Genomic DNA, 21,817 nt, shown 5'->3' on the forward strand with positions numbered 1-21,817 from the left:
TATCAAAAGCCAAATTTTTATTATTATTATAAAAATTGTTGGGCACAGATGAGAACTGTCTTCTCAGGAGAATCATCCGGATTCAGGAAAGAGAGAGTCAAAAGTAATTAAAAAAAAAAAAAAAAGGAAAATCTATCAGAAGAGCAAGGAAATTGCTCGAGTATACTGTGCTAAGCAAACTGCTTCCTGGAGATGCAATACTTAAGTTTGTGCTCATAAATAGCTCATCAATAGCCAGTAAGCTTTACAAAAATGGGAAATGCATACCAGTTTCTAGACTTTGGAAATTAGCTCTACTTATCAAGTCTGTTAGGGCTACACTTATGATTTCCAACTAAACCTAACATAAAAGTAGCTGAAACAATGCATAAAGGGTTTAGGACACCAGAGCTGGTTGTATATGCAGCTGTGGTGCGAATGACATGTTCTTCGGCTGATAAGTGCTGCAATCAGCTGGTGTAAAAATTCAAGCAATTTCAAGTGCTTGATAAATAAGACAGGTGTTCTTCTATCATTCATATAGAGTACCAGTTCTGGCAGATTATTAGAAAAGCTATGCATTTGAATTTGTCCAGCCAGTATGGATAAGGACTTTATACAGATCACTGGCTATCAGGCTCACCTGAACCTTTCTTGTTCCATCCACCAGAACCAGCTTTCCTCTCTGCTCGCTTTCTCTTGTTTCTTGGAAATTGGAGATCTGAGGCTAAACATGATCTTAGAATTGATTCCCCCGGTGTCACAATGGGTTTTACCATTGGATCAGGTTCTGAGATTGGAACTGGACAGAGGTTGGTGCTTTCTCCTTCTTCCCCTTTTTCTGGTTCATGATGTTTCTCTAGAAGTTGATTACTTGTCCCTATGAAATTGTCTCTCTCCCCCTCAGTTGCATCAGTATGTATCAACACATTGTCCACAATCTGCAAAATGCAAAAAGAATTTACAGACTTTAGTGTTTAAAGGATTTTTGTAGCACACTAAAGTAATGGATTCTTTATCATCATCAATATCTCAACCAAAAGAAACAAGAAGAAGGAGATGCATGCCATTTATCCAACACTTACCATATTCGAATTAAAGTGATCTTAACTTGATAGAAGAAAAAGTATTTGCATGCATAAAGGTTTTTAAGAGCCTCAAAAGAGTTTAAGAGTCAAAGAACTCTCTGCAATACTTTTTTAGATGTGAAAATCACCAAAGGTGTAAGCCAGACACAGATGAAATAAATTTCTTACAATAAGAATTATTAACAGAAGAAATTACAGACATAAATATATTTTTCAACCAATAGAAATCTTCATACTGAATTACTTAGATTAAGAAGATTCAAAATGAAGCCTACATTTGCACGTCACATCGTCCTGGTATCTAGCTATATGCAAAGCGAATAAGAGATCATGCTACATAAGCTCAATGAAGAATGAACCATGTCCCAGTTATTTCAATAAGGGTAGCTGACATTCTCTTAAAACAATTGCACGTTAAGAAAAGGAGTATCAATTTATTAAAAAAGAAGAAAACAACATAAACAAGAACGTTCTAGTTTCTTTATATATTATTTAAGAAACTGTGCTATATAAGCTTAAATGACATTTTCGTGTCATCAGTTCTGAGAACACATTAAATCATATACAAGCGATAGATAGATAGACAGTAAATATTTTGTCTTACAGCTTCACATGAATCTCCAATTTGTGGTTGATGGAAGGTAACATCAGCAGCAGACAACATTCCTACTGTGCTTTCAATTATATCAGGCACGTGAATAGCCTCTCCATAACTTGATAAGGCACTATCAGGCATTACCAAATCTCCAATATCATATCCTGAAATATGATGAGTGGCATTAAGCATAGCTCCTACTGATAAAGTTTCTCCATTGCCAGCAGAGAATGTAGGGCTAGGAGCAGAACTAGTCTGTCCATCGCAAGGTGCAAGAAGGCTTAAATTCTCAGAGGAGGAAAATCTAGCAGCATTTTTTGACATCACTACATCAAGTTGATTCTTCAGCTTCTGAATCCGATTTTGCACTGTTTCAATTTTACAAAGGACTTGCTCCAAGGAATTATCACCATCTTCAAACTCGAAAGATAATTGTTCACTATCAATGCCAAATTTGTCATTGCAATCAGCATGTCGTTCAGTAATTGCTGTTTCACAATTATTACCAAATGACCAGCAATCAACAACAATGATATGCACATTTATTTAAGCATCTGAGTGAAATGATAACAGGAATGAATATCAGAACATGCTAAGAAAACATCAAGCTTGACTGGTTAGGATTGACAGTGTTGAGCAGACAAGAATCCTCGAGAGTTAAACATGAAAAGATTGAACATGAGAGTATTGCAATTCTAAGAACTAGGCAGCTATAGCTGCTGCTAGGACAGTTTGTCATCATATAAAGCAGAAACCAAAGAAAAAAAGATATTACAGAATTCGTTACCTGTATTATCAAAATCATCAATCATAGAACTCCCATCTGGATTGGATCTCTTACTTTCTGCAATTAATCATGAAGTGAGCGTCAACAACATTGAAAGAGAAAGAGGTGCAGATCCCAAAACCTAAATAAAAAAAATGCAAGTACAGAGAAGAAGCATATACCCAGATAAGAAAAGAGGCTATGATGTAACATATATGATGTTGTATCAGTCTTGTCTTCAATTATCCTTCGTCTTCTCCTCTTTATGGCCCTTCTTCTATAACATTGATTTGAAAATGGCAATGACTTTGAACAGAAACCTTCAAGCGGAGATTGATAGATTCGTGAGTGTTTTCTCTGTTCATATGCTGCAAGTTCTCTGGCATATTTCAATGCTTGAGACTCAATTTCCTTGATTTTCAGTTCTGTCCATTTGCAATGCCACATCAGGGGACGTATAAAGCTCCTCCAATGATTAGTTAACTTCTTCTTCCTAGATGAAGGAAAGGAAGTTTAGTAGTGTTGTTACAATTTGAACCTGAAACTACAGAATGAACAAGACATGAAGAGAGACAGTCCAAACTTCGGACAGGTAACCATGAGGGGAAGTCATGCAAATAAGGCCAGAGGGATGTAGACTACTGCATTTAGATGAGAGACACCCTTAATTTCAGAATAATAAGCTTGATGCATGTGCTAGTATTTATATACAAGTGAAAAGCACATCTGATAATTGAGATTTATGATCAAATAGTATACTGCTGAACTAAATTACTGACAATTTACTGGCTGTAAGGCCTTGAGAAATATGAATGACCAACTTTATCATCTGATAGTTTCTTTACATATTGAAGTTAATTTTAAGGAATCACTTCAAGTTCTTAAATGAAGAATGGTAGATATTTATGATAAAATAAACTAAATAAATGCTGGAAGTTGAGATAAACTGTGGCAAGGAAACAGTTAGAGTTGGCATAATAACCCTTTATAATGAAGGAGAGGAAAAAATAAAAAAGATTTAAGGCAAAAGCCTTGAAGTAATTGTTTTCTAACAGCCACCCCTTCTTGAGTTTCTTACAAAGAATATAGCACAATTGCGACATATTATTTATAGATAAATAAAAGAACAATTTTTATTTTAAGGAAGAAAGGATACAGCATAAGAGGATTAGATTTCCTCCTATGTTAAACAGCGCCTAAAATAACACAGGACAAAACTAAAAGCTTTAGAAAAAAAAATAACAAACCCAACAAAACAATAAAGCAAGCATCATAACAATTGGTAAAAAGAAGAAAGACAAGTCCTCAACCAAGCACCATTGACACAGTTAGTCAACCCTAGTGAAGTAGAAACTCTAAAACTAGTTCTGTGGATTCCTATGAATCACCATGCCAAAAACAATTGAAAGCCTTGTCATTACCTTTACTGGGACAAAACTTCCTGGAAGGATACAGTATATTATTTTCTTTTTAATCCTATCTGATTAACTGTAGCATCTTTTCTAAGGGCTGATTATTTCCTTCACTATTATTGGCAGATATTATAAGTCACCGACCATTTCATCAGTCTACTTTAAAGCATGCTGACCTCATCTAATGATTTGAATCAGTAGGAGGTGCTCTAACAGAGCTAACATTTTAACATAAACATTTGTATAACATAGTTAACAAAAACTGGTAGACAATCAAACGCTTCATTAGATCCCCCCACTCCCACACACCTTGTTTGGAAGATGCTACTGAATGCATCATATGTGGATGCCAAATCACTGTCACCAAAAAATTGTGATTCCACTTCATTTTCACTTAGTCCAGAACATTTCTCTGTATCGGAAAGAGTGTTGGCAAATGAGCTTGAATATTCAGTTGCATTTGGATCTTCAGCTTCTTTTGATCTAGCGTCATTGATGTTTTTGCATGTAGTTATGTCAACTTCTACATCCTCGGGATCCTTTGGCTTATTTTGTTCATCAAATAGAGTGCCTTGACTATTAACTGTTTTCTCACAATTATCTATGCACCTTGAACCTATCCCATCTGATTTTACCAAGATGCTTCCATAATCTGTATCAACTTCAACTTTTGTGCAAAGCGGTTTTTTCTGGTCCAAATTAATGTCCATTAATGGCTGTGCAGGAGCCATGGAACAATCTGAGCCAATTGATACCCATCAAAAGCATCAACTTGTTAATGAGCAATGCTGAAAGAAGAAGTAAGTGCCTTTATGGTTAGTGAATCAATTGTGTGAATTCACATCCAGAAATGAAGTAAATACATACAAGTAGACAAAATATTCTAAAAATATATATAGCAATATGAGATTATGTTATAAATCTTCAGGGAAATATAATAGAAGATTAAAAGAAGGATCTATTGGCAAAAAGAACTTGATACAGACAAGTCATTCCAGGAACTACCGAATTTAACCCAAACCTTCCTCATTGCATCAGATGATCAAACGAATAGCACTTTAGGTAATTTTTTTTTCTCCTACTTTGTCCTTCATTCAAATGCTTGTCTCTCCAGGATATCTTAATTAAAAATCATATTAAAAAATTCAATTCTTTAAAGTAATACCATGTGAAACACTTGATTCATGAAGGGTGTATTATCGATGTAACTGAAGTTGCCAATATGGCAAATGTTAAGAGTTCCTCAGAATAACAAAGTTAATGTTAAAACAACACTATCAACACCTAAAATATAATTATATTTCTGAATGCATGCAACGGAAGACTTAATAATTCTTGTAACCTCTTGGCTAGCAAGACTAGGAAAAAAATGAAAAGGGAGAGCTACCCATGTCGAATATAACCAATAGTAAATTCAACTTCCATCATTAAGGGGCCCAATTTTTGTAAGAAGGAACTCACTAATGAACCTGGAACTTTATACCAACCTAACATCATTTAAAAACATTTATGAACTTTTAAAAGACAATCCAGAAAACTAAATTTAAATCACTAATTGCGATGCTCAGACAACACAAAGTTTCATGTCAAATGAAATCAGAGAAATTAGCTCAGATGTTAAAACAAATAAATCAATCATAACTCAAGCTAAGGAGATTATTCAAGAACATGTTCAGCACCAATGCATAGTTTTCTTCTATGATAGATGAAGTATTTACAAGAAATGTAACACAGAGCAACCAATGCCAGTCAGTATCTACAGAAATCTAAGAACAATATGTGACCTTCCTGTCCCACTTCCACCATTTGGCTATCGAGCTATGTGACCTGGCCATCTTGATGCCCCCGCCCCACTAATTACCAATATATCTCAACTGGATAAAAAAGGGCTAGCTTCAAACCACAAAAACCATTCCCACAAATTGAACAGGTTAAGAACATTGACATAGCTTTAGATAATAGATATTAAGAGCATAACTTATGATAGAGATAGCTCTTCTTTTATATTTTATTTTATGTTTGCCCAATATATACAAAACTACACATGTAGAACTCCAAATTGTTTAAAATCAATCAAAAAAGATATACATGAGAAATTACACTCTATATTTATACTGCATTCTACAACTTTATTGAGCTTCAAGCTCCAAATCCACAATTTCTCATTAATCAAATTACATTGTAACAAATGTCTAGAAATAAAGTAGGTCTGCTTCTGGAACAAAGCCACAAACACGTCACACAGCAAGAAATATCACGAATTCATGAAAAAAAAAGGGGGAAAAAGAACCCTTTAATTTGATAACATAAAGTAATTTCAAGCATTGTGCAAAATTATTTCACAGCATAACAAAACAATCCTGCAGCCAAATTTGAATTACACAAATAAATAAATAACAAAGTTGAAAACTTTCCAACAATAAGGTCAAATTATTAAGCTACTTAAACAAATGAAAAGTGATCAAGCTAGTTTAGAAAATCAACATGCATTTCATGCTGTAATACAGAATAATAAACACCTATTAAAGCTTAAAATAAATGAGAAGGAAAAGGAAAAGAAAAAGAAAAACAAAGACTTGAACATGAGCAAGCTATAAAAGAAATGAAACAAAATAAAGATACATGTGCAGACATATATGCCTGTGTATGCATATATATACACACATACATATAGATAGAGAGATACAGAGAGAGAAAGAGTACCAGTAAAAGAGTGAGTGTTAAAGAGAGAGAGAGAGAGAGAGAGAGAAGACGTTGCGGTTGTTGGTTGTAAGGCAGTGCGGCGAGGAAAGGAAGAAACAAAGGGAAGTTAACGTTGTTATTATAAACAAACCTAAAAGCAGTTAGTAGCGTCCTTCACTTCCCGCTTTTGTTTATACCGTACATGCCATTCTTCTCTTATTTTTCATTTTTACCATTTCCCATTCTTTTCTTCTTTCTTCTTTTTTTTCTTTTTCCTTTTCTCTCACTGTTTTATCCTCTCTAAGAAATTCTTATTTAATAGATAATTCTACAATATACCCAAATAATCAAATGTGTATTTATAATAATAAAAACAAAATTAATATATAATATCTTTTTTTAGCATTTATATTGTCAAAATATATCGCATTAATATTATTTTATGTTTTGTTTTTCTAGCCCTCCTTACCGTTAAAAGAAAATTCTTTCTCCGTACAATCTTCTAATTTTGATTATTTCTTGATTTTCTTAAATCCATCGCAATCTTTAATTTTTTTATTAAATACATCCCCTTAGTCTTACTTCTTACTTGTTAAATTTAACAAACTTTTGTGAAATATGATAAAATGAGCACATTTTATGAAAATATAGTACCTCAACAATTCTCAAGTATAAGAATTGCATCCCAAATATATTAAATTATACGCTATAATTCATTTTATTTTTTAGCGAAACGTCAAATGAAAATAAATAAAAAATTAATTAATTAATGCAATATTCTTTTCAGAATTGACAAATTAGTTGGTCGATTTCCAACTAAAATTAATAAAATCCACACTATTATAAGAGTTTCTAAATTGATTAATCAATTTCAGTGAATTTTAAAACATTAAATCTGAAAAAACAAGATAAACACTAAATTCAGAAAAAGTATTGATATGTTATATAAACATAAAGTAAAAACAAACAAAAAAATAATATACTTCAAAATAAACCATAGCATTGCAGTAAATAAAATAAAAATGATAATTTGTTGTAAAAATAAACTAAAAAATAACATACTTGAAGGTATAAAATAAATACTTTATACTTTAACATAAAAATATTAATTTGTTGTAAAAAAATTGAATCAAACATAAGTAAATAAATAAAATAAAAAACCAAAAATACAAATTCTTCTTTTTAGAAATTTTAATTTTTTTTAATTCTTCTTTAAACATTAACTTCTTCAAACTTTTAACGACACATTTCTTATCCATTCATCCAAATCAATTGAAGCACCATATTTTGAAACTGGAAGCTTCAATTTCTCAATATTTATGAAATCGTATCGAATCGAAAACTTGAATGAGAAAAAATGAAAAGAAAAAAAAAAAAAAAGGCAAAACGCAGTGGCAGACAAGATGATATTTGATACTCATTAAATTATTTCTACCATCTAATACATATGACATACTAAAACAACACATAATTATATATATATATATATTAAATACCAAAGATTCTTAAAGTAAAATACTCACACATAGCATGCATCCAAATCTTTACATTCTCTTCCATGGCCAAGATTACCAAAAATAAAATAAAAAAATGAAAAAGAATAAAAGATTACAATATTGAAGAAAAATGAAGCTTTAAATAGTAGACAAATTGCAAGTAACAAAAAACGTTAATAGAGAAAGACTATAGCAACAATCCGTCAAAATGAAAAACATTAAAATTCCATAAAAAATAATTAAAAAAATGAACATAAAAAAAAGATTATACAATAAAAAAGGAAAAAGAATCAACAAAAATTACCATATTTTCTGAAATTCTCTTTGTGTTTTTAGTATGATTTTCCAAGGCTTGCCTTCTCTCTGAGGAATCTTTATGATTCTTGTTTTTTTTAGAGATAGATAATGGTTCTTTAAGCATAGATCCATGATCATATGCCTACACTCATTTATGGGTAGAAGGAAAAGTGCTCTTCCTTATATTCCAAAGTTATATATATTCTAAGCTTAAAGTAAGATTTAAGAGTGAGATCTTAGTGCTTTCAGCAATTTTTAGATGCTAATTACTTATTACCACTATCCCAAGATGATTTAAAGTCTATAGTTTGATTCTCCATTTCTCATCCTTTTAGTATATTATTTCACTCTATTGTCAAAACAATTTATTATAATAATATGAAAAAGAACTAATTTGTTCTTAAAGATATTATCAATTTTTTGAGGAACAAACTACAATGACCCCTCAGCCATATTAAAAATACTTTATTCCCCCTTCCAAGTCATATTAAAATTAACATATATATAAAATTCATAAAATTTAAATAGATAATAATTTACGAAGATTTTGACAAATAATTATAAATTTATGATAATTTAATTATAAATCTTAGAAAATTATATTTGATGTCTTTTATAAAACTTAACAAAATCCCTTGTGATTTTATTTTTATTGCTTACATTTTTATTGAAAAATATATATTTATGAAATTTAAAACTCACAATAACTTAATTTTAAACTAAGAAAAGTATACCAAATATCCTACATAATTTTTTTTTTAAAATCTAACACTGTTTATGATGTAAATATTATATTGTGAAATTTAAACTTTTTAATAATTTAATAAATTACAAAGTTATATTAAACATATTTTTTTGCTTACAAAGAATTTTTAGAAACATCATGTTAGTTTTATTATAAAAATATATAATAACTTGTCATCGTTATCTTATTTGTAAAAAATTTAAAGTTTCTTATTTAAAGATTTTATTACTATAATTTTTTATTATAGTTTATTCTGTTATGCAAATACATTTAACTAGTTTATTTATGGATAACAAAAATATAAAAAAGAATTCTAATCTTAATTTCAAAATATAAAATCCTATTAGTATATTATATCATAACTAGGCATTGTAACATATTTTAAGAGCAATTTGCAGTATTAAAAAGTAATATGTTTTAACTAACATAATATTTGCTTAAACTTTTTAGAGAATTATGAAATAGTATATTAAACTAAATTTCAAATGAATCATAATGTATTATTGGAAAATAAAGAATTAATTTGTGTATTTTACATTACCTTAAGAGCTTGCAGTAATTTACCTTATAATTTAATATTTTGAGCAGAAATTATTCCAAAATAACTAATGCAAAATTTGGATTAATCTTTCGAAGTTAAATATACTTTTCTTGTGAAGCTGGTCGACATCTCCTGTGGAGTTATTATATCTACTTTCACCCCTCAGGGTGTAGATAAGGGCTTACTCTTCCATGAAAAAGCATGATTCTCAAGTTTTTTTTATTTTTTATTTTCTTTTATTTTTCTCTGGTTTCTTGTCTTCTATCAGATAATACTAAATTTGTGTTGATGTAAACCCATTAGCTTTGGGTGCATGACTTGTTACTTTAACTATGAAATGCAATATTCGTTGAAAAAAAAAATTGATCATTGATCTTCCTTGAAAATCAAACTTGTGTACAATTCTGTTTTTACGTTTTATCATGGTTCCTATTTCTCATAAAACCATATTCTTGCTATCATAAATATTATCATTACCATATTGTTTGCAATTTTATGATACATGGTGTGGCAGGGGAAAACAAAATTTATTTGAAAATACATATCCAAGGTTCTTCTGAATAAAGGATAGAAGAAAATTCTTTGAAAAATTTGCAATTTATTAAAATATTAGATTGGTTTTCTAATAGCAACGCTAACCTGGCCCGGCAACTATTTGGAAAATGACAATCTGAGTAAATTCTTCCTTTTTTTTCTCTCTTTTTTGAATTGTTAGGACTGGAGATAATATAACAAAAAACTATGCTCATAAGATCGGAGAGGTCAAAAAAACTTTACAATCTGAGTAATGGGGGCAAGGGTTCCCCCACCATTACTCCAATTCTACAAAAAGATTCCAACTGAAGAATGAATACCAATTCAAGCAATCAAACCTGGCAGGTCTTATTTCCTCGTCTTTCCTCTCTTTCCATTTTTACCAAATTTCTTCTTACCCCCGGCACCCTTGCTCTTCATATGAGACATTTGGCTGGCCTTCTTCTGCCTCTCCTTGCGAACTTGTTCAAGACTTTTAATTTCTGAACGCACATTAGCATTAGGCATGAAGTTCTGCTTCTTGCCACCTTTAAACTTTCTATTATTACCTCGCAATCGATTGTCTCCTGCAAATAAAATATATTTAGAAATGAACTGCGGATTTGCAGTAGCAGGGGAAGTTGGTCGAATATCCACTATAGGCAAGTACTCAGCTGGGGAGTGATATTGTTCACAGGATAATCATTGGATGTGATTATAACACATCACTTTAAAAACCAGAGATGCTTTATCAATATGCTTTGGTAGGAAACTAGGAAAGACTGGGGGAGAAGGAAAGAATTATTCATGGCAAGTGAAGTTATGTAGAAACATTCATCGCAAGGTGAAGTTATTTTTCCATCATCTCGTTTGGTACAGAGGACAGCATAAGAAAGAAGGGACAACATATTTTGAAGGGAAAAATCATTAAAGTAACGTTTCCTATTCCTCTTCTGGTCCTTATTATTTTCTTCCTCACCTGCCTTGCCTTATATTTTCATCCAATTCTACATAGTGGAAGACAGTTTCTACAAACCAAGATAAGCCCTTCAAGTTACTATTCTCTAAAAAAAATACCATCTTACGACTGACGCAACATTAAAAAAAAAAAATACACTGATAAAGAAACTTGCAGTGCACTTGACAGTGAATGCCATAAAACAATAAAAATTGCGGAAGGTTAAAACAAAACAGCAAGCAGAAGCATTCAAATTCAGAGAAATACCTGAGAAGGTTGAGGTTTGCTCAGCATTCCCTTCGTCACTGGCTCCTTTAAGAGAGACTTTTCTGTGTGACCGTTCTTTCCACTTCTTGTATATCCCGGTTTTATTGGCTTTTACTTTTGCACCACCTTCTGTTTTTACCTAGAGCCAGCCAAATTCAAATTACAGATGAATTATTTATAGCAATAAATATGTACTAAGAGCCATTAAAATAAGAAGATGTAGCAAGATTCAACCAAGTAATCAGACTAGTTCTCTTAATAATCCCAAGAAAACTTGTGTTTCTTATGTGATCAAAGCACATTACCAGCCTTCACAATGTTTATTGCTAGATGCAAAACATCAACACTAAAATCACACATTTCCACAAAGAGGTCAAAATAGTACCTTTCCACTAGCTGTAACACGTTCACCATTATTCAATTTGATGTACTTTTTACCCCTCTGCCACAAAAGGATTCGTGAATTATATGGGGAAAAAGTTTATTTGTACAATAAAGTTACATAACTTCACCATTTAAATGTTTTTAAGTACCTTATCCCAATGGTATACAGTCTTCTGTTTCTGCATGCCCCCGCTATCATCAGCAACCAGATCTAGGACAGCAGCTTCCAACCTAATAAAAGATTTCCTTCAACCAGTGAGAAAAAGAAAACTCACATATCAACTAAGTTAAGATCATGCCACATCCATTCCTGCGCTGCATACAAAAGTACCCAACATGAATGTATATTGAAGTTTACCTATTTGATCCAAAGCCTTCATTAGCTCTAACTGAAAGGCCTGCCTCTGTATGCTGGGTGTAGTACCAAATTAGTTAGCCAAGAATTGCAATAGCTAAGGTAATCTTTTAATATGTTAATATATATCTTAATCAAACGAACAAATAGAATGCCTCCCATATGAATTGGAAGTGTAAGAAATGAGAAATTCCAAAAAGAATAAATAAAGATAAACTGTATCATGATAAAAACAAAAATATTCAGATCTGAAAGTGAAGAAAATGAATATTTCATAAAAGATTACGACAGGATTATGATAAAAGACAAATGTTGGAGAATATTCAGGAAAATTGAAGAAGGTAAAAAGCCCTTTAAAATCTTAGTTAGAGAACATCAATGGTAAATTTACAACACAGAATTAAAAGTATACTAGATGTAAAATGCAATTGAAAGCTTATAATCAAGAAAGAGATTAGATTGAAGAAGGAAAAGATAAAGCATATAACAGGAAATTACAACATACATGATTCGTTGGTACTGAACTTATATAGTACTCCTCATCTTTGAAACTTTTTGCTTTCCTTTTAGAACCACGAGCTTCTAACATCCAAAACACTCATCAGCACTTAATATCAGAAGAAAATATTATGTCCACTAGAAGATATTTTATTTCATTATAATATGATTACTTGGAGACTGAGACATAAAATAGAAATTGATCCATTTAATTATTTGTGAGAATTGAAAAGACCTTTTTTCTCCTTCCCGCTTGAAGAAGGAATTTCAGATTCAACTTCCTGCAGTACAGAAAGGTATAAGTACAAAAAATAAGAATTCTACAACCAGCAAACATCAGGCAAGTATATATAGACCATGCATCAAAGTCAAAAATAGGTTAAAAAAATTCAAACTACATATGATGAGGCATTATAACTACCAATAAAGTTATAGGCCAAGGTGTGAACCCCAATTCAGCAGCTAAGCTTGGAGAATAAAGATGTAAGCCCCACGACCTCCACCAAAATCCAGACAGGAGGAAATTAGACCACTCATTACTGATTGAGTTGCCTACTTAGTTTAATTTTACCACTCAGCAATCTATTATGAACATTGTTATTCTCTAACATTATAAGACTTGTGCAAAAGCGCAACTATGAATAGCGTCTTACTTACACATGCTCCTAAAAGCTATTTTCCTCAGGTGAATCACTATAAAAGAACACATCCCATATAATGTAGGAATCTCATATAGTGGTTGATTATCTCATGGAATTGAATCCAGTTGCCAAGAAATATATTAGATTAGAGACTAAGAATAATGCCTGCAGTTCAAATATGTAGCTGAGAGATTCAAAATAATGCCTGCAGTTCAAGTTGTAACTAACATAATTACCTTGTCCTCTTGCTGGATAGAACGATGCTGATGTACCAAATTAATGATCTTCTCATGAATAGCTCTTTTCCTCTTCATCACATCAACCCATTGACTAGAAGGACCCTGCAACAACAATATCACTTGATGTAAGAAACATGATTATGACTTTAAATAAAAGAGAGACACACCCATTGAGTTCATATTAATTTGTCTTTATTTTAAAAGTTATAAGCTGAAGTAAAAAAAACAAGCTAACAACGGATATGAAGGAGCCTCCAGAATAGCTGAGATGCTCCAAAAAACTCCAACTAGACTTAAAAAACAAATTAGAAACAAGTTTAATAATAAAGAAAAAAAATCCATGAACCAAAGATCAAATACAAAATTTCCTTGGTTTTAGTAACAAATGAGAAGTAAATATGCCAACATATAGTTGTTAAAGGTGCAAGACGCAGGGGTGTGCTTTACCGAAGTGGGCAGAGAAAAAAAAGGACAAAAATTCATACAATAAAGTTAATAAGACTCATAATGTAACATGTGCATTAATCATAATATGTTTGTTAAACCTAAAATACATGCACAAATATAAACTTATATAGCATGGTTTTCTATATCCAAAAAAAGGAACATTTTTTTTTTCCTTGACAACCAACACATTCTGTTGTCTCCCACACTTTTTCTGACATGCAGAAACTCTTCTTTTCATTTCTTGAAGCGAGTAGATCTTGATGAGCTTATTGTACATCTTCTTTTTATTTACCATTATGTGCCAATTCAATCAGAAGTCAAACAAATAATTGGATCAAATATCACCGAAGAACCTTTTTCGCATCTCCCCAACTCCTCTAAGGAATGCACCTTAGTGCCTAGGTGCACGCCTCAGTGAAGTTGCCCGCCTCAAAGGCTTTGAGGCACAAAGACTTGAGCCTTGTGCATCTTGAAGTATGTTTAACAACTATGTTCCAACTTAATCTGACTAAGTGATTATCCTAAGGAAATATATGGTTTCGAAGTCGTGCTAAGAAAATATATTGAAAAATAAAGCACATGCTAGCACAGTTAAGAAATGAGGTAACTTACCCTCGCATTCTTTGATTTAGCAGCTTCACCTTCAGCTTCCAGTATAGTCTGTTTGGGTCTAAGACAATCCAGGCATTGTATGGTTAAAGTTAACTGAGAAAAACATCTTCCAAGATATTTATAAGAAAAAAAATTTTAAGGCTCACCTAAATGCTTTTAAGCGCTCAGAAAATGCGAGTGCAGTTAACTCACCACCTCCCAAACCATTTTTAAAAATTGGATGTATACCTTCATGGGGCAAATCTTTTACTCTTCTAATGGACTCCTTTGCAGGTAAGGGTTTTGTCTTTGTATACAGCCTAAAAGCATTTGTACAGGTTTTCTGCAAGGAAGTCAGTTCTGCAGATGAATCAATAACCTCTCGAACTCTATCTGAAACGAGATCGAGAACCGTCTGCGGGAAACGTCCATAAATAGTTTCCCCATTTGCAACTGCTTCATTAATTTTCATCATAACTCGATCCATGTCCTTCACAACCTCTTCCTCAGTTGGAGCAGCCCTGATTGGTTTAGAAAGAAATAGATGAAGATCCAAAAGGTAAGGCATATCTTCAGATGTCACAAAAGAGAACGCTGTACCAGTCCGACCTGCCCTTGCAGCTCGTCCTACACGATGGACAAAAATTTTAGGTTTTGGGGGGAAGTCCCAGTTGATGACATTATCAAGCAAGGGGATATCAATCCCCCTAGCCGCCACATCTGTTACAATCAACAACATAGTTTTTTGTGCCCTGAACCTCGATACATGAATCTTTCGTGCATCTTGATCCATATCACCGTAACATACAGAAGGCTCGATACCCTCTTCTCGAAACAAAATATTAAGGAACTCAACATGATGTTTAGTGGACACAAAAATCAAAGTCTGCTGGTCAGAACTAATGTGCTCCCTAACCAAATATAGCAGTGCCGCATATTTTTCCTCTTGCCGTAAAGTGAAAAACACAGTCTTCAAATCAGGGCTAATCTTAGTATCCACATCAAGCCGAACAAGCTGAGGATCTCTTAGACCAGCCTTAGCAAACTCAGCAAGAGCACTTGGCAAAGTTGCACTAAAAAGCAAGGTCTGTCGATTCTCACTCAACTGGGTAAGGATTTGATGCAACTGCTCAGCAAAACCCATACCAAATAGACTATCTGCTTCATCAAAAACCACATATTCCACAGTCCGTAATGACATATCATCAACCTCAGACAAATGGTGCATAAGCCTACCAGGAGTTGCAATTATTATATCAGGATTCTGAGCTAATTCCTCAAACTGACTTTCCATGCTATCACCACCAACCAATAAACTAGCTCGAAGATCTGCAGCAAGAGATAAAAAGCCTAAAATACTCCACATTTGTTAAACATTAAGGCCTAGTTTGGAATTAACCATTTGCAGGAATTCATTTCTATTGAATACTTGCAAAAGCATATCACTTACATAGCATTTGGTAAGCTTGAACATGCAAGGATTCAATTTAACTTAATTCTATTTGATCAATCTTCATGTTTGGAAATGCCATAGTTGTTAGATTTCTTTTTTTTTAAAAGAAAAGAGCATTTTGAAAATAATGAAATCAGGGCATATATGCCAATGATTTTGCAGGAATTCAATTTATTGATTTCAAACAACGCCTTATAGCATCTTTCAAAAAATCAAAATGCTTTGAAAAGCCTTCTTCCTTTTCTTTTTTTTCTTTGAAACTAAAAGAATTGAATTCTAGCAAATTATAACTCTACAACCTTTTCAAAGTGGAGAATTAACAAAATAAAATTCATTCAATTTAATTCTTACCATTTTAGACTTTCCAAAAACTATGTAAACAAAGCACTCAATAAAACAAATAACTGATCAGTAAAAAAAACTAACCAGTAAACCTGCCAAGCTCTTTAGTAAATTTCAAAGTCTGCAAAGCCAAGTCCCTAGTAGGTGACAAAATGAGAGCTCTAGCACCACCTTGAGACACATGTTGTTTCAATCTCTCAAGCATAGGAATTAAAAACGCTGCCGTTTTACCAGAGCCCGTACGAGCCATAGCGACAACATCGGAGCCGGAGAGAATGATAGGCATGGTCTTGCGTTGGATAGGTGTAGGGACACGGTAACCTTTCCGCTTGACTCCATTGTATACATTAGGGCTTAGGTTTAGGGATTCGAAGCCACCTGATTTCGCTTTCTTTTTGAGGTTTTGCTTGTGCTTTAGCTCTGCTTTTGAGCTTACTAATGGTTCTGCTTTTCCCATTATCGGAGATGGTGGTTGCTTTGTTTTTTAAATGCTGCAGTGAACAGATTGAGGATATGATTGTTGAAGAGACCGATATGTGTTTCTAGGGTTTTTCTTTTGTCATGGGAACTCACCAACGTTAGGGTTTTAGTTGGGCTGCAGACCAACCTTGCCGTGCTTCGACTAGGTTGTGGGGTGCAATCTAGCCGAACTGGAGCTGAGTCACTAAAATATTTTATATTTTATGTTTTATGAAACTAAATAAATTTAATAATCTTCTAAAAAAACAAAAGTTAAATCTAATAATTATTAATTCGAAATAACTACCAATTTATTAAAATATTTAGGCTTAATTGCATAAAATAATTATGTTTTGTACTTATTATAAATCTAACATATCATCTCTAATTTTCAATGTAAAATTATAACATGCCGTAACTTTTAATGATAAAAAAATAAAAGTAAATTAATGTTAGAGTTATTGAATCACATTATATAATATTTAAAAGATAATATTTTACTAATAAAATTATTAAATTAGTCTCTTATTTTTTATTGTCGCCATAATTCACGCTACATCAGTAAATTTAATTATCAATTTCACTAAAAGCTAAAATTGAAATCAATATTAAAATATAGTACTGAAATTAAAAATTTAAAACACACATGTTGGATTTTATAACAATTAAACCAAATATTTGTTATGAAAATTATAACATATTTAATATAATCTAAAAAAATTCTAATAAATAAATTTTAAAATATTTAAACTTTATATATTTAAATATCAAACTAATAATATATATATATATATATATATATATATGATATACCAAGTTCAAACATTATATTACAGAATGTTGATTACCAAACTAGTATCCCCAGACCCGTCTACAATGAACCAAAGAAAGATGATGATGATATAGAGACCGTCTCTACCCCCTCTTCACCATCACCATCTGCAATAACACAAAATCTAGAAGCATAAATCAACATGATTTCAAAAGATTTTCAAATCAATAAAAAGCTTTTACATGAAGATTTCTATTCAAAGAAAAACCATTTTAAAAAACTTTGGTTTTTTAAGCATTTTTTACAAGAAGAAGACAGTATTCAAGAGAGATACTATCAATTTTGCATAAAAAACAAGATCCAAATCAATTTTTTTGATTGCTTTCAGATTTATTACAAAGAAAATAGTATTCTTTATTCTTTCAAAAAAAAGCTTATTAGTCCTGTTACTGTAAGAAACAAGGCTCCAGAGTGGAAGGTCGGGGAAAACCAAACCATCCAGTCTGAACACCCTCCCCTTACGGAGAGAATGAAATAGAGGCTACACCTTACAAATTGATAGGAGAAGATCTTGAGAAAAATGTCAAGAATATTGTTCAGCAGAACAATTTCTCGAATACCTATCTTAACACAATAGGAAAGCAGCTTGTTAGGATAGAAAGCTAGATCCAAAAACCTCATGTAGTCTTCACCTCTCCAATCCCCAACACTGATCATCCAAAAGAGATAAGCCAATCAGAAAAGCTCAAAAATCCAGTCTTTAAACCCTACCAAATCTCAAAACCTAGCCAAGATCAATTTCAGAAGCAAACTGAGTTTGCTAGAGCAGTCAGGGAACAGCTTAGCAAATTAGCTACTTCTGAGTCTTCTAAAAACCTAGTGTCAGATACTCCTCAAAGCAGTAGAAATATCAGTGCTATATACCAAGCCCAATACGATGAATCCAATGATTCAGAGCTTGAAAGTGTCACTTAAAAACCCTCCAACATCAACAGATTGGGATGGCAAGCTCCTAGATTGACATGGCATACTTCTAGGAATACTGCTCCAGATCTAGGAATAGAAAATAGGAATAATATCCTAACCCAATCTAGATTCAATGCCTCTTCCGTCTATGAATGGAATGTCAGAATACAACATTCTTGGTCTCTTATAACAGATGACCATGGCAGTCAATGCTTACAAAACCCAAAGTGGTACCTCTGATAGAGCTATTGCTGAACTCCTTATAACTGGATTTTCTGGCCAGCTTAAAGGATGGTGGGATTACCATCTCACCCAAGCATAATAGCTCCAAACCCTAGGTGCTATACAAACCACAATAGAAGGAACCCCCATCTTAGATGAGCTAGGAAATCCTATTGAGGATGCTGTGTCAACCTTAATCTTGACGATTTCCCTCAATTTCATAGGAGACACTTCTCTTCTAAAAGATAAGAATGCTGAGCTTCTTAGCAATCTAACTTGTAAAAAGCTTAGCAATTTCCAAGCTTATAAAGATACCTTCCTGACCAGAGTCATGCTTAGGGAAGATTCAAACCAACCTTTATGGAAAGAAAAATTCTTAGTTGGCTTATCTAATATACTAGGTGAAAGAGTTAGAAATACCATAAGAGAAGCCCATAATGGTCAGATCCCTTATGATTTCTACACTTATGGTGAATTAGTGAGCCTTACCCAGAAAAAAGGATTGAAGATTTGCCATGACCTTAAACTCCAAAGACAACTCAAATGGGAAATGAAGAAGACTAGGCAAGAACTAGGTAGTTTTTGCAACCAGTTTGAATATAATCTCATAGAACCTTCCCCTACTTGCAAAGGAAAATGCAAAGAAGATTTTTCCAAACCTTTTAAGAAAAAATGATTTTTCAAAAATAGAAGAACTCCCAAAAACAAAGAGAATTTTTACAAAAAGCCGTCCTCTTCTAAATTTCCAAAACAAAATCCCAAAAAAGATTTTAGCAAAATTACTTGCTATAAATGTGGAAAAAAGGGTCAATACTTCAAAGTATTGCAAACTTTCTAAAAAACTTCATGAGCTCAATAGAAGAAGATGAAGATGAGCAAAACTCTCCGTTGATTCCTTTGAATCAGAATTTTCGAATAGTGAGGAAGAGTTTCAAATTGATGAAATCAAAACCTCATCCGATTATTCAATCGACCAAGATATTCCAAAGAATATTAATATGCTAACTAGATAACAAGAAGCTCTTCTCAAGCATATTAATGACCCCCGAGATCTAAAAAATAAGTTTTGAAAGAAATCTTAAAAACAAACCCTTGTCCTCTTAGTAAGAACACTTAGATCTTACTATGATCTTGAATAAAGGGAAAAGTTAAAAACTCTCTTCTACCGCCCAAGAACTTCAAAAGAAATCAAAGCCATCAAAACAGAGGCTCAAGATTTGAAAGAAAAACAATAAAATGATTATGTTTTGCTCCAAAGCTTGATTCTCAACAGAATGTATGATGATTACGACGAGAAAATGATTTTCAAAATCTTGAGGTTTCCGAAATGTTCCAGAAAACTTCCTTAATGTTTTAAAAGAAATTACTTCAAGAAAATATTTGATCCAAATAAAACTCATTTTCCTTGGTGATTTCCAAATAGAAACTATAACTTTATTTGATACAGGAGCGCAGCCTCATCCAGATCAATGAGTGTTCTAAAAGGTATCATCGAAACAAAGAAAGGCTTACCTCGCCTAATAGTTCAAAGATTAGAATTGAGGTAAAATCAAGTTGTCGCAATTCTAAATAACAATATTGTTTTAAAAAATATTTTTATTCTTACAAAGGATTTACAACAAACAGTTATCTTGGGAACTCCTTTCAAAGTAACTACTGCTGGTATTATTTTTAAAGCTAAAGATTCAAAGATTGTTTTTCATTTTATAGAAAAATCCAAGAAGAGAAATCTCAATCTTATAAAAGCCCACTCAATTCATAATTTTGAGATAAATGCTTTGATTAAAGGAAAACAAACCCAGCTTTTCCACTTGAAACAAGATATGAGTTTGAAAAGAATCCAAAGTCAAATGCAAAATGATTTTGTCCAAAGAAAAATCTCTGATTTGCAAAAGAAGATTGAAAATGAAGTTTGTTCTGATCTTCCAAATGCCTTTTGGAGAAGAAAACAGATGGTAGATTTACCATATGAAAAAGATTTTTGTGATAAACAAATTCCCACCAAAGCAAGACCCATCCAAATGAATGAAACCCTAGAAAGCCATTGTAGATAGAAATAAAAGATTTAGAGCAAAAGGGTTTGATTACCAAATCCAGATCCCCCTGGTCATGTGCAGCTTTCTATGTCAACAAAAACAGTGAGATAGAAAAAGGAACACCTAGGTTGGTGATTAATTACAAACCTTTGAATAAAGCCCAAAAATGGATTAGATACCCAATTCCAAACAAAAAAGATCTTCTTCAAAAGCTTCATTCTGCTTTTATTTTTTCAAAGTTTGATATGAAATCAGGATTTTGGCAAATCCATATTCATCCTAAAGACCGATACAAAACTGTATTTACAGTCCTATTTGGCTAGTACGAATGGAATGTAATGCCCTTCGGATTAAAAAATGCTTCATTTGAATTTCAAAAAATCATGAATGACATTTTCAATCCTTATTCAAAGTTTTACATTATCTATATCGATGATGTATTGATATTTTCAAATTCTCTAGAACAACATTTCAAACACTTGGAGACATTTTTCTATATTGTTAAGAAAAATGGTTTAGTGGTTTCAAAATCCAAGATATCTTTATTCCAAACAAAAATTAGATTTCTTGATCACTATATCTCCCGGGGAACTATCACCCCAATTGAAAGGTCTCTAGCCTTTACTTCAAAATTTTCAGACAAAATTTTAGAAAAAAACTCAATTACAAAGATTCCTTGGTAGTTTAAATTATGTGATGGATTTGTATCCGAATCTGAACTGTCTAGCAAAGCCCCTCCATGATAGATTAAAGAAAAACCCCCCTGCATGGACCGATGAGCATATAAAGATTATCCAAAGCATTAAAAAGCAAGTTTCTGAAATACCATGTTTACACCTAGCTGATCCATCTGCATTCAAAATTGTTGAAACGGATGCATCAAATCTAGGATATGGTGGGATTCTTAAGCAAGTCCAAAATAATAAAGAATGTATTGTCCAGTTTACTTCTGCACACTGGAATGATACACACAAAAATTATTCAACTATAAAAAAAGAAATTCTTTCGATAGTTTTGTGCATTTTAAAATTTCAAAGCGATCTTTTAAACCAATAATTTCTTTTAATGATTGA

At 32.3% G+C, this 21,817-nt stretch overlaps 2 protein-coding genes across 4 annotated transcripts; both read right to left on the minus strand.

The window, feature by feature from the left end:
• Positions 1-6,946, minus strand: LOC8271765. 2 transcript variants are annotated; one of them, XM_048378285.1, is made up of 6 exons: positions 6,544-6,946; positions 4,150-4,628; positions 2,611-2,921; positions 2,450-2,506; positions 1,672-2,150; positions 1-920 (listed from the first exon to the last, which is right to left on the minus strand). In XM_048378285.1, the coding sequence occupies exons 2-6, from the start codon at positions 4,569-4,571 to the stop codon at positions 603-605; spliced, it is 1,587 nt and encodes a 528-aa protein (XP_048234242.1). In that variant the 5' UTR covers positions 4,572-4,628; positions 6,544-6,946; the 3' UTR covers positions 1-602. The 2 variants fall into 2 exon arrangements, with proteins under 2 accessions (XP_048234242.1, XP_048234243.1); XM_048378286.1 differs by lacking the exon at positions 6,544-6,946 and adding an exon at positions 5,625-6,483.
• Positions 6,947-10,272: 3,326 nt separating this feature from the next.
• Positions 10,273-16,954, minus strand: LOC8272106 (putative DEAD-box ATP-dependent RNA helicase 29). Of its 2 annotated transcripts, none has more exons than XM_015727042.3 (11): positions 16,374-16,954; positions 14,662-15,823; positions 14,516-14,573; positions 13,454-13,558; positions 12,812-12,857; positions 12,584-12,657; positions 12,082-12,134; positions 11,873-11,954; positions 11,725-11,781; positions 11,340-11,478; positions 10,273-10,701 (listed from the first exon to the last, which is right to left on the minus strand). In XM_015727042.3, exons 1-11 carry the CDS (start codon positions 16,744-16,746, stop codon positions 10,484-10,486), a joined length of 2,367 nt encoding a protein of 788 aa, XP_015582528.1. In that variant the 5' UTR covers positions 16,747-16,954; the 3' UTR covers positions 10,273-10,483. The 2 variants fall into 2 exon arrangements, with proteins under 2 accessions (XP_015582528.1, XP_002531894.1); XM_002531848.4 differs by having other exon boundaries at positions 12,584-12,660.
• Between the last annotated feature and the right edge of the window lie 4,863 nt (positions 16,955-21,817).

Source organism: Ricinus communis, chromosome 8, assembly GCF_019578655.1.
Source record: "Ricinus communis isolate WT05 ecotype wild-type chromosome 8, ASM1957865v1, whole genome shotgun sequence".
Lineage (NCBI taxonomy): Eukaryota > Viridiplantae > Streptophyta > Magnoliopsida > Malpighiales > Euphorbiaceae > Ricinus > Ricinus communis.